Source organism: Gopherus flavomarginatus, chromosome 2 (assembly GCF_025201925.1).
Source record: "Gopherus flavomarginatus isolate rGopFla2 chromosome 2, rGopFla2.mat.asm, whole genome shotgun sequence".
NCBI lineage: Eukaryota > Metazoa > Chordata > Testudines > Testudinidae > Gopherus > Gopherus flavomarginatus.
This window is the reverse complement of record NC_066618.1, coordinates 260,878,351-260,892,036: the sequence shown is the minus strand read 5'-3', so window position 1 is coordinate 260,892,036 and position 13,686 is coordinate 260,878,351. Positions and strand designations below refer to the sequence as shown.

The 13,686-nt window shown below is 38.8% G+C and overlaps 1 protein-coding gene across 12 annotated transcripts in view; it reads right to left on the bottom strand.

Moving 5' to 3' along the window:
* Nucleotides 1–13,686, bottom strand: part of VPS13B (vacuolar protein sorting 13 homolog B) — a 913,516-nt gene that overhangs the window by 740,395 nt on the left and 159,435 nt on the right. For all 12 annotated transcript variants that reach the window (XR_007772613.1, XM_050940452.1, XM_050940449.1 and 9 more), the window contains exons 8-11: nt 11,015–11,283; nt 8,078–8,173; nt 7,593–7,715; nt 3,133–3,270 (exon numbers count right to left, since the gene is read on the bottom strand). Coding sequence is in view for 11 of the 12 variants with exons in the window: in XM_050940452.1 (XP_050796409.1) it covers nt 3,133–3,270; nt 7,593–7,715; nt 8,078–8,173; nt 11,015–11,283 (626 nt within the window). In the remaining variant the exon portion in view is untranslated. The remainder of the gene's footprint in view (nt 1–3,132; nt 3,271–7,592; nt 7,716–8,077; nt 8,174–11,014; nt 11,284–13,686) is intronic.

Sequence of the window (13,686 nt, the reverse complement as noted above, 5' to 3'; positions counted from 1 at the left end):
ATCCTCTAGGTGCTTAAAAATTGATTGGTTAATAATTCCACATATTGAAGTTAGGTTGACTAGTATATAATTTCCTGGATCCTTCTTAAAGGATGTTTGCCCTTTTCCGGTCCTCTCAGACCTCACCCATCCTCCATAAATTCTCCAAGATGATTGCTAATGGTTCCAAGATTATCTCAGCTGGTTCCTTAAGTATCCTATAGTGAATTTAGTCAGATCATCAACTTCAATACATCTAACTTATCTAAATATTCTTTAATCTGATCTTTCCCTCTTCTAGTTTGTGCTCCTTACCCCTTTTTTAATATCAATCATGGTAGGTATCTGGTTACAATTTACCTTTCCAATGAAGATTGAGGCAAAACAGGTATTCAACACCTCAGCCTTCTTGATGTCATCCATTATTAGCTCTCATTCCCTGCTAAGTAGAGGACATACGCTCTTCTTTATCTATCTCTTGCTCCTAATGTATTTAAAGAACCTTTTTACATTGCCTTTCATATCCCTGGTTAGGTGCAATTCATTTTGTGCCTAAGCCTTTCTGATTTTGTTCCTATATGCTTGCACTATTCTTTTGTACTAATCCATAGCAGTTTACCCATGTTCCCACTTTTGGTAAGATTCCTTTTCTATATTTGGCTCATTAAAGACCTCTTGGTATAATCATATTGGCCTCATACTAGTCTTCCTATTTTTTCTTTACATCCACATATTCTGCTGCTGTGCCTTAAACACTGCCTCTGAGAAACTGCTAGTTTTTCTGAACTCCTTTTTCCTTCCCAAGAGACCTTAACTACCAGTCCTAAATTTATTAAAGTCTGTTTTTTGAAGTCCATTGTTTTGATTCTGATGCTCTCATTCCTTCCTTTACTTAGGATCATAGAATCTATCAATTCATAATCACCATCATTTTTTTTCATCCCCATAAACAATTCTTCCCTGTTAGTTATAATCACATTTATAATGGGCTTCCCATCTGCTTACAGCCTCCTCCGTATGAAACAAGAAGTTGTCCCCAGCACCTTCCAAGAACTTCTTGGAAATTTTATGTTTTGCTATATTACTGTTTCAACAGATGTCAGAGTACTTAAAATCACCCATTCCTACCAAATCTTGAGTTTTGGAGACTTCTGTTTCTTGTTCTAGAGACATGACATATATATTTACAATACCGACCCAAAGCTCTCTATCGTAAGACTTATAATTTAAAAAAAAATCAGAGTATGATCTTATCAACATGTACCTGATTCAGAATTTCAATATTTGTAGAATAACTTTTTCAAAAGTGCCTAAGGGTATATCTACACTGCAATTAGAGATCTACGGCTGGCCCATGTCAGCTGACTCAGGCTCACAGGGCTCAGGCTAAGAGGCTGTTTAATTGCAGTATAGACATTTGAGCTCAGGCTCCAGCTGAGTCAAATGACATGGGCCACCCATGGGTTTTTAACTGCCGTGTAGCTATACCCTCAGTGACCTAGGAGACTAAGTGACTTAGGTACTCTATATCTCATTGAAACACAATAAAAGGTAGGGCTTGTTTACACTACAGTAGAGCACACTAGTGCATATTCATCATATGTCAACAGAAGGAGTTCTGCTGCCAGCATAGCTACACCAGCAATCCTATGGCAACAGAGGCACTCTTCTGTTAGCATAGCTGGGGCTTTACTGAGAGCTCTGCCAGCATAGCTATGTCAGCTAGAAGGTGTGATTTTTGCACACTCCTCAGCAATGTAGCAATGCCAGAAAACTCTGTAGTGCAGACCAGATCTCAGACTCCTCCTAGGTGCCTAAATCTCTTTTGAAAATGGGACTTCAGGATTTTCAAAATTATACCCAGAATCTGCAGTCTCACATAGATTTGATTCAATAGTGGATGTGCTCTCTACGCATGAGAACAAAATGGGGAGAACTCTAACAACGTACACAGAAAGGAGACTTGTTTGACTCATTCCAAAAATACCCCTTGACACATTGCTTATTTAAAGTCCAAAAATGACAAAGTGTGTATTTGAGAATATAGCCAGCGTTACAAATCAGAGAATGAAGCATACATTAGCAGAATGACTCAGTGTAAGATAATTTCCTGACTTTTGAAATGATAACGCTTCTAGCTAAAAAAAATGATCTTATTCACTAAAGAATTTTGTGCCTCGTCTAATTGTCAGAAATTTGTTGGGTCTGGTACCCCATGTTGCACAAGTTTTCTCTAAACCATTTCTGATTTGTAGACATTCTACAGCATAGGAATTTTGTTAACTACTAAATGTTATAGCCCTTTTCTCCTGTATGTGAATACCATATTCAAATTATTCAGCTTAAAGTCTGTGTATAATCTCATAAAACAGGATCAGCCCCAAATACAGAACTAATGTGAAGTGATGTGGAAAATTATTGAATCCCAAATAACCCAGACAGATATAGCAAGAGAAGCAGCATGTTGCTCTCCAACAGTATAGAACAATAATGGTAAAAATGAACTGCCAAAGGACATCTGTTCCAGCAATTTAAGATTATTGGGTTTCCTAATGGGAATGAGAAATTATTACATACTGGACAAATGACTGCTAAACACCCTATTACTGAACATAAGAGAGAATCTAATTTACAGTGAAGCAGTATATGGATATCTGACTGAAGAGATAACAAATGTTCCATGTTAAGTAACACAATAGCTGTCAAAATATACAACCGCACCTTTACCAAAGATAAAAGCAGAATTAGCAGTACACCTTTCAATTAGATAGATATAGCATGCAAGTACAACACAATTAACATTCTTCCAGACTTGGGCTCTTTAAAACAGCAGTTCCCAAACTGTGATCCATAGACCACTGGTGAATTGGATGAGCACTTGCTGGTGGTCTATGAAGAACTGTTTGGATACATGGTGCTCGTGCTCCCCTTAATTTCTGGTTTCTTTTACAAGTGCTCAAACTGTGAAATTAATGCAGCTACTGCTTGCTCAGCACTTTTGAAAATTTGCCCTTTTGGGGGCGCATTAAGGCTATTTGTAGAGTATGCTATTCAACATAAGAAAGGGTGGCAGAATGTGGTCTTTAAAAAGTACATAGATTTTAAAATCCATCGAAAAATTAAAAAAAAAGAAAACAAAATTTATTTTCTAACCTTATGATGAGCTGCATCCAAAATAAATTCTGCACGAATACCATTATTTTCTGGACTTCTGTAATCAAACAGTGAATTGGTAAGGTACGTCATTCCTTTTGTACTCAGATTTTCTCCACAACTGAAGAAGTAGGCCTCCTTAAAAGGTGGTTTAAAAAAAAAGCAAGAGATAGATGAGGGCAAACATGAGAAAAAGTCAGGTTAGTATGATCAAACATTTTTGCTGTTTCTTCATACAATGAATTCTTATGAAAACCTGAAACAGGCCACCTTAAATCCACTCCTCAGTTTTCAGCAAAAACACTGGTATAGCTGAAGATATTAAAACAATTATTTAATTAACTTCAAAGCTTTTCCTTATTTACAAGTTAATAAAAATATCCTGGGCTAATGAACTTTACCATTCTGTAGTTTGTTAGCCCAGAATACTGGCTACCCATTCCAGATCACGTCTGTTGGGGATGTAGACCGATGCCAACCACGCTTGCAGTGGCTGGAGATGGAGTCGAGCATGACGGACCACGTACGTACACACCTCCATGTAGCCTAACCACCTCAGGCAAGAGTGAGCAGTGGTGAACGGGTGGTCCTTCACATGGGAGATCAGGTCCGACATTGCCTGGAAGCAGGCCTTCAGAAGGAAGGCTCGGGCTCATGTGGAGCCAAGGACCTCCTCCATGAACTCTATCCATCCATCACACTGGCTTTAAGGTTGATTTCTTTTAGTTTATCAATAGGCCCAGCTCATGGCAGGTGGAACATACCAGATCAAGGCTTCGTTGCACCTGTTCCTGAGATCTGCCTTCGATGAGCCAATCGTTGAGGTACAGGTAAACCTGGACACCTCGAAACCTCAGGTAAGTGGCCACTGGCACCAAACTTTTTGTGAACATCCTTGGGGCCAACAAGAGTCCAAAGGGCAGTGCCCATTACAAAAAGGAGGAACTGTCTGTATCCTTGGAAGATGGAGATATGGAAATAAGCATATTTCAAATCAAGGGAGACGTAGCAGTCTCCCAAATCCAGGGAGAGGATAATGGAAGCTAGAGAGACCACGCAAAACTTCAACTTCCTGAGAGATTTGTTGAGGCACCGCAGGTCCCAGGATGGGTCTTAGGCCCCCTTTTGCTTTCAGGATTAGGAAATAACGGAAGTAGAACCCTTTTCCTCTCATTTCCCAAGGGACCTCCTACACTGCCCCTAGCTGCGGAAGGTTCTTGACCTCTTGAATGAGGAGATGCTTATGAGAAGGGTCCCTGAAGGGAGACGGAGAAAGGGTGGGGAAGGGGAAGTGGCCAAGAATTGCAGGGTGTATCCCAGAAGTACAAGGTTACCCATGACCAGACTGAACAGTAGTGGTGTAGGCGGTTGAGGAAAGAATGAGGTGGATCCAGGAAGTTGACTGGGACTTCACTCTCAAGCGCCCCTAAAAATGAGCACTTCTGGCCCCGATGATGCTTTGTCGGGCCGGGTTGCGCAGGTGAGTGGGAGAAGGAAGGGCATCGACAGCTAAAACTCATATCTCTAGCCCTTCTCCTTCTCTAGCTGAGGCTGCCAGGGCCTTGAAGGCGGGGGGCAGATGGAACTGCTTCCTTGCCGACTGACGTGTATGCAGACCCAGCAAGCAGAGGGTAGCCTGAGAGTACTTTAGTCCATGCAGCCTTGCATCCATTTGTTCTGCAGAGACCATTCCCATCAAACAGGAGGTCCCGGATGGAGGACTGCATCTCCTGGAACAAGCCCGCAGTTTGAAGCAAGGAACTGCACCTCATGACCACCACTAATGCAACCATCCTAGCCACTGAAACGGCCACATCCTACATCATTTGGAGGGAGAATCTTGCCGCTCTTGTACCCTCCTTCACTAGGGCCTTGAATTCTTGGGCCAAGTCCTGGGGCAGGAAATCCTTGAACTTACGGAGGAAGTTATATCTCCCCAAAGAAGCCTGGTGGTTTGCAACCCTGAATTGAAGGCTGGCCGTTGAATACATTTTCCTTCCAAAAAGGTCCTGTGCCTTGGCCTCCTTAGTATTGGGGGTAGAATTGGTTTGCCCCTATCTGTCTTTCTCGTTGGCCACAGAAATAACCAGTGATCCTAGAGGCGGGTGAGTGTACAAGCATTCGAACCCCTTGGCTTGGACGAAATATTTCTTTTTAGTTCTCTTGGAGGTGAGCGGGAATGAAGGTGGAGTTTGTAAGAGGGCTTTGGGTATCTTCAACACCCCATCTTGCACCGGAAGATGTCCGACTTCTCCACCATCTCCTCAAACTCCAGTGGCCACCCTTCAGAGCAGGCCCTAGTGCTCCTTGAAATCCTCCATGGGCTAGCTTGAGAGGGTCACATCACAGCTTCACCTGGAGAGGATGACAATGACTGAACCACCAGGGGAGGGCCTGGGTCATCGATCCCCATGGGGGAAAGAGGATATCAGGGTTCGCACTCACTCCTCCACCGCAGCGTCCGATTGCATTTCATGCACTGAGCCTGGCACCACCGGTTGCTTTTCCAAAGTGGCGACTGAAGACTGGTGCAAAGGGAGCATCAGCATAACCACAATGCACCAGGCATTCCAGTATAGTCACTGTTCCGTGCTGCCAGGATGGCATTGATGCATCTCAGGTGCCCAGTCGCGCCGGTGATGCCTTGGTGATAGGCTGAACTCCCTTACCAGGCCAGAGGAATCCCCTTCTGGTGACCACGGTGGGGCCACCAATGCCTGAGTCCAGCAGCCTACCATCACTGTGGGTGAACGATGTCTCAAATAGGCAGACTGATGCCCAGAGCAGGCAGATCGGTATCGTGTCAGAGAACATTCCCATGGTCTAGGTGATGGCAACCCATGTTGTGGAGACAGATGGTGGGAGGATGACCAGTGCCAGCCATACAGTGATCAATGCCTCCCTCCGGATGAACCTCACTGAGAGGGTGGAGATCGGGAGCGCGGTGTCTGATATCTTAAACATAGAACTGGTGACCAGTACTGTTGTGGAGACCTGGGGTGCAGCGACAGGGAGCGCTGCCTCTGCTCTGGAGACCAGGGGCGTTCACTTGCCCTCTGTGGGGTTATTATGGTTAACTTGTTCTTCTGAGGAACCTTTTCCGGGTCCATTGCAGCATCCAGTGCTGACTGCACTGGGAGAGTCCTTTGCTCTCTGGGCACCAGGAGGGCCTGGGAAGGCATTGGTCCCGCTATGAATCTGTCCCCTACCACTCCCTGGAGTCAGTGGCGGCTCTCTCGGGGAGCTAGGAGGCCCCATGAGGGAGGCACCCCCATGTAGTTCCAGGGTTGGTGAGTGACCAAAACTGGGTCCTTTACCCGATGCCCTTTGGCCTTTTTTGCCCAGTGCCGGGGACTCATGCTTCTTTGACTTCTTTTTGGGCACCAGCAAAGTGCAGCAGTGCTGGAGAAGCACTGCGCACCAAGGCTGAAGTGGTATGAGTCAAGTCCGGCCAGGACCGCTCCAAGGCTGGGCAGAAGGCAGCCTCAATGAGAAGGGCCCTCAAACGGATGTTGCACTCTTTCTTTATTCTGGGATGAAAGTTCTTACAGATGCAACACTTGTCCTTCACATGTGATTCCCCCAAACACTTCAGGCAGCTGCTATGGGGGTCACTAATAGGTATAGGCCCGTTACTGTCAGAACAGGGCTTAAAACCCAGAGATCAAGGCAGGCCCCACCTGGGGCAAAGTCCTCACCAGGACTCTAACTTACTAATTACAGAACTTAACAATTACTTTACTAACTAACTACTGTAAATGAACTATTTACAAGACACTAAAAACTTGAAGAAAGGGAGAGAACTGCTGACCATCTGCTAGGCAAGGGAAAAAGACGCTCCGTCCAACCGCCATGGGTGGTAAGAAGGAACTGAGAGGGCGTAGGGTCAGCAGCACCTAATATACCAAGGCATAGCACAGTACTACACAGGACACCACAGCCAGCCCATCAGATACCGCTAAGGCAAAAATCTCAGACAACTGTGCACATGAGCAAGCACTCAAAGAACAACCACGGCTGTTGCAGGGAGGCTAGGGAGTTCAGAGGGTAGCAGCCAGGATTCAATACAATCATACATGGCATGATTGTTGAAAAATAACTCTCTCTGAAAAACATTTAGAAATATTCACACGGAAGGTGCTGTGTAGCTGCAATGTATTAGTAGCTTTAAGATTATTAAATCAGAAACCCTTGGCAAATAAATGCACAAGAAATTGCATTACTAAGAAATAAGAGTATAGCTTCTATGGTTCAGTAACTTTACAGCATCCTTTCTCTCTGAGTGAGACAGTTCCCCAAAATCATGTCAGTTATACATACTATACCATTAAACACTGGATTCCTGTGACACTGTACTCTTCGCCACAGCTAAGAAAATTACATATTTTTAATATTTTAAATCAATAAAGCACAACAACATTGCTGTATTTAACAATCAGCAGTATTTCTAATAAACTTACTGTATCACTTCTGTTCACATTCTCTTCAAAGTCTTTAATTCCCATAATTCCTTTAAGGCACATAGCTTGGCAACCAACAAAACCTATTTGGCAGTCAAAGAAAGGCTCTCCCATCATAAGGGCCTGTTGGAGGAAAAACATTATATGACAATAAGTACTATACAACTGAAGATATTAAAATATAGAAAAAGTAGAGAAAATTTAAATATATTATATGGTAAGCTTTACAAGTGTAGTTTTTAATTAATCAAGAAATTAATTCAATAAACAAATTTTTAGAAGTACATTCTTACCAAATCTTAATACTATGGTGTTCTAAGTTTGTAGTAACAGAGAATAGGAATTACTTTATTAAAAAATAGAAATGTAAAACCAAATATTAACTGCCATTTCAAAATATTTAACTGATGAAAAATATTTATTATACATCAATTTGCCAAGACATTTACTATAACCTGAAAAATTTAGTCGTAATGGAACATTACCTCAACTGTGGTTCCTTCTTGCTCCCAAAGTATAACTTCTTTGGATTTTACTTTCTGAGGGCTATAATAACTACTTTCAGCTTGCATTTCAGTAAGCTATGAAACAATATGATAAACACCTTATATTAGCCAATATTAGCATTAAATAGCAGTAATCTGTCATTACTATAAGAATTGATGAAGACAAATTAAACATTAGTATAGGCCAAAATTTATTATTAGGCAGGAAACAGGTGCAGTAAAAACAGCTGTAACACATTATCCATATTAGAATACACGAACTTCAAGCTGAAATATGCCAATTTAATCTCAAGTACAACTAAGAAAGTTTTAAACAGTTTAGTACTTTTATTTAGCTTCTCTTTTTATATTAACATTGTATAAAAAGTCAAGTAACAGATATGCGGCTGCAATACACATGCCAGTTTATAAACTGCTCTAAAAATCCATAAACTTATTAAAACATTTATGCTGCGAAGTAAATAATTCACAGCATAAATAACATTAAAGAAAATTTTGTGAACTTGAATCACACCTACATTTCTTTTTTGTCATGTTATTTTAAAATAAAACTCCATTAAATTATATTTTCTATGCTCTAAATACTTAGATACTTATCAAAACTTTAAAACTGTAAATCATGCAATGGAAAAAGTTAAACACTATTATATGAAGTTTTAGTACAACTTTTCTTTGTTTTGCATTTTTATAGTTTCATCTCCTGAAATTAATAATTCAAGTTTTAATTTTTATATAATACACATCGGCTCTCATTACTTAGTTATTTGCAAGCGTGTGTAGAAATGGTTGCCATTTCTAAGTAAAATTCTGTAATCCAAAAGCTCAAGTAAAATTGGTTTAAAATAAATAAATAAATAAATACATACATAAATTTTTTTAAAAAGATCACCGTTCAGCTGTGTGCAATTATTGTGGAGGAAAAGCAATTAATTGATTAAAAGAACTCAGACATTACAAGAACAATTTTCAACATTATTAGAAAAATGCTACATTTAATTTGGCATGATTTTTTAGTTGGAATGGTATCAACTGTTCTAAATGCTAATGCAGAAACTTGACCTTATTTTTTGACCAAAATATGAACCACAAATTAATTCCATACATTCTTTGCATGCAAGCAGAACAATGGATTATAATGTTTTCCTCCTAAATGTCACCATACTGCTCTCATATACCACTTTACATTCTAAAAATATAAAATGCAAGATGCATTCATAAGTAATTTTTACCACATCCTAAGATTAAATGCACAAGCCTATTAACGCAACATTAAGAGGCCCAATCCTTCAACCCTTGCTCACGTAAAGCAGTGGTTCTCAACCCGGGGTACGCATATCCATGAAGATATGCAGAAGTCTTCTGGGGGGACACCAACTCATCAAATTTGCCTAGTTTTACAACTGGCTACATAAAAAGCACTAGCAAAGTCAGTAGAAATTAAAATTTCATATGGACAAAATTAAAAAGTAAGCAATTTTTCAGTAATAGTGTGCTGTGACACTTTTGAATTTTAATAGTGTGCTGTGATACTTTTGTATTTTAATGTCCAATTTGGGAAGCAAGTAGCTTTTAAATGAGGTGAAACTTGGGGTACGCAAGACCAATCAAGCTCCTGAAAGAGGTACAGTAGGCTGGAAAGATTGAGAACCACTGATGTAAATAGGTCCAATGATTTCAGTAGGATTTCTCATGTGAGCAAGGGCTGTAGAACCAAGATTCAATACTGCATATGGGAATACAAAACAAGGCAAAACTGTTTAAGTTCCAACTGTGATTTTTTAAAAATTACAACTCCCATTCTTTTAAACAAAACAAGGTAAGTGAAAATCATGGGAAAGCTCCATATTTTCCTCATTCATATTAATTAACATTTTTAACTAAACAGAAGACATGAAGATATGTTTCAAGTACCTAATAAATCCTTTAAATAAAATTATTTACATTCTTACATCAGATTAAAGTGTCAAATAATTAGCAACTGTCAGAGTTGAAGTGGTTGAAACTTTAAGCCCTTTTCAGCAACATGTCTTTTTAAAATGCAGATTCTCCACCATCCTCTCTTTTCCTGCTCTAAAGCATTCTGGCCTTTATTCAACATATGCCTAAACTCATCAGTAGTCTTTGGTCGGGCTAATCATGAACATAAAATTCAGCATGTGTTTAAATACTTTGCTAAACTAGCCCCTGGTTTTTATCAAGTTAATTCCTGTCAGTAAATCTTAGTGTTTTATCAGTAATTAAGTTAACAAAATTACATAAAATCAATGACTGCCCAGTATTGCTTTCTGAAAACGCATAACACGAATAAGTAGAGATCTATTCATCTATTGAGATTATACAAATCTCAATGTGTGTGTGCGCGCACGCATGTGTGATTTCTTACTTTACTGTTCCTAAGGTGACTCCCAATGTCAACTAAAATTTACTTTAATCTTGGATGTTCCAGAGTAACAGGTCCAGTTCTATCTATTATTACACAGTAAAGAAAATAACTCCAGCCAGTATCAAATTGCTATATCAGCAAAAGTACTTTTACAAGAAATCAAGTGAATTTGCAAAAACGTCACGTAGACTCAGAAGCCAATACTAAAATAAATGTTCATGGATACTCTTTGGTATTAAGAACTTTTTCTTTCTTTCAAGTTTTTTATCTATTTAGTGCTAAATTAAAATGGTTTCTCTTCAGAATTAGATTTTTTTTTCACTGAATTAAATTTTGTATCAGTCATCTCACAAACCCAAGTTTACTGCAAATTGTTTAATGAAGAATAAAACTTAACAATTGCTTCGTATTTCCAGCAATGTAAGCTTTTCCTCTCTTTACTAAAAAGACAAATAACCATACACTGAAATCTAATACATTAATTCATTGCTCAGCAAAACAATTATTAAACTATAATGTAAAGATGTACTTACCTTGAAAGTCACAGTTGCCTTTGTGCAGTAAAACCCAATAGAAACAATAGGATCCTTAAGGGCCTGGGATTTCTGCTGATGAAGTATTGTTCCACCTTCTGTTCCAGTATAGTCATCCTCTCCATCATCATAACTCACAATAGCAGGAACAAAAGACCAGGCCCAGGAAACCCATCCCTGCTGCTGATCATCATCTTGATGCATGTAGGGTTCTTGGTTAATATACTGGGTAGAATATTGCATATCTGAACCTGTTTCATCTTCTACACCTTTTGATACAAAAATATATATCAAATTTCAACTCATCAATGATTAAAGGCTCTTCTTTTATGCAATGTCCACAATTATAATATGTAAGCAGTTATCTGGGGTAAGTTTCACACACCATTCTGTTGTTTCTGGTCTCATTAATACCAATACACATTTTTATAAATAAAAGCTTCCTGCTAAGGCTTCCTAAGCTCCTAAATATATATATATATATATATTTATTTTTAGATTTTAAGGTATCAAATCTGAGCTCTGATGACTTTCACCGATATTTTCCCTTATGATTACAGAAATGCTATGGACTTCAAGTGTTTTTCTCTATGGTACATGTTTCTCAGTCACATTCAGTCCTCCCTCATTGAGGCTATTCTTGAAGTTTCAAACCAAATATCATTAAGGCAATCTTACAACTTTAAAGTTCAATTTTATAAAAAGTCAGAGGAAAGCTTTGTTTTTAAAACCCCCACTAATGAAAGTTTAACACAGTCGTATGCTGATGCATGTATACTATGGTGACGGCTACCCTATAAATAAACTTTATCTCAATTATACAACAACTCCTTATTTTCAGAGATGTGTACTGCATCTCCACCATATAATTCACAACACTCAAAAACAGCATCCAGTTTTAGCACAGAACAACTTTTAACTTAATGTCAAAGAATTATGTTGGCCTTTATTTTGGTCCCTTTTCCTCCTAATTCGGGGCTTAATGCATCACATTATTTTTCTATTTACTGCTTTTTTCTCTGCCCTTCAGGGTACGCATGATTTTAATGACAACTTGAGAGTCCTTCCTGTTTATGAGATAAAAACTTAGATAGTAAACTCTTTGGGACAAGAAGGTTACTATTTTTCCATGTCTGTACAGCTCCTAACTCAATAGGGCCCTGAACTCAAGGAGCAACAGAAATACAAATAAAGAATAATCATCATCATCATGGAAAAACACTGAAGTTAACGGCTGATGGCTGTTTCAAAACGAATTGAGAGATGACTTCTCTGACAAACAATAAAAACACAAACTAAACAACACAAGTCATATATTCTAGAAATAAAAGCCCTGTTGACCAGAAAGGAGGGAGAAGAGACAACAGGTATTAAAGTAAATAAGATTGGTATGATCTTACTCCCACCGATGTTCATGCAGTGACTTCAGTGGAATAGAACTGAGTGTGAAGGAGGAAAATGAATTGAAAGGTATTTTTAATTTTTTTTTATTTTGAAATAATTTCCCATTTCATACACCCATTTTCATTCTTTTCTGTAGGATTCTCTTTCCTCCTCTCCACCAAATCTAAATTTTGGAATTTCCCTGTTACAACTCACGTAGTGAGAAGCAGAGGTGGCCATCTTAATTACTGACAAACAGCCTGAATATATTTACAGTATAATGTTGCCTACATATTATCACTACATGTGGGCATGTTGCTTCATGGCGAGGGAGAAACAGTCACTATCATAAAACAAGTGAAAATCTAAATTAGACATACAAGAAATTAAAATAATTGACCAAAGAAAGAGGAGAACAGGACAAGGAGCAAGGGATACAACAAATTATTGTGATTTTTTTATGTTGTATATTCACGTATCTTATGGGTCTGGATATTTATTTTGAGAAAGAGTAAGGAAAAAGATCAATAGAAGGCCCTGGATTAGAGCTCAGCAATAGAAAGATAACAAAATAAGTTAATTTTGAAAAAAAATCTAAAGATGTCAAGTGACCTGATTTTTAGGAAGAAAGAGAACTCTCCAGGTTTGAGGGAAAGAGGCAACATCACGAAAGGTATAAGTGGGGGAAAAGTGGAAGGAATCAACACAGCATGAAATGTAGGAATAAAACAAAGAGTAGAAGGAAAAGAGATAATAAAAAGCAAGGCTGGAAAAAGCACTCTTCTTAAGTTATTAGAAAGCTTTTCAGAGTTGAGTACCATCAACTCCTGCAAATTTGAGTTGCCATTTAAATAAAAGGTTTTAATCCTTATGGTTGTGCAGATCACCTTGCAAATAGGAGTACCATGTAAATGAATGCAGTGCTATCTTCCAAAGTATTCAAAAAAGATGAGGTGGGATGGAGAGGAGCAGAGGGAAGCCAAAAAGGGAAACATGGTATACAAAAACAAGAGCTGTAGTAAGTTACAACTGCAAAGTTTTAATATGACGTTCATTCATAATAACTTACAATTAAATATAGACAGGACTATAAACCATACACAACTGTTTCATCCATATTAAATTGCAGAATGTGGATTTGAGAGGACAAGGCAGCACGGGATTTTTTCTCCCTGGTTAGTGGATATTAAGTCATTTTTTTCAAGCTTTGATAAAAGGAAAAGGGCAGAAATTAAGTGAAGAAGAATTAATCAAGATGAGATCAAGGGAGTTAAGTCCTGTGTGGAAAA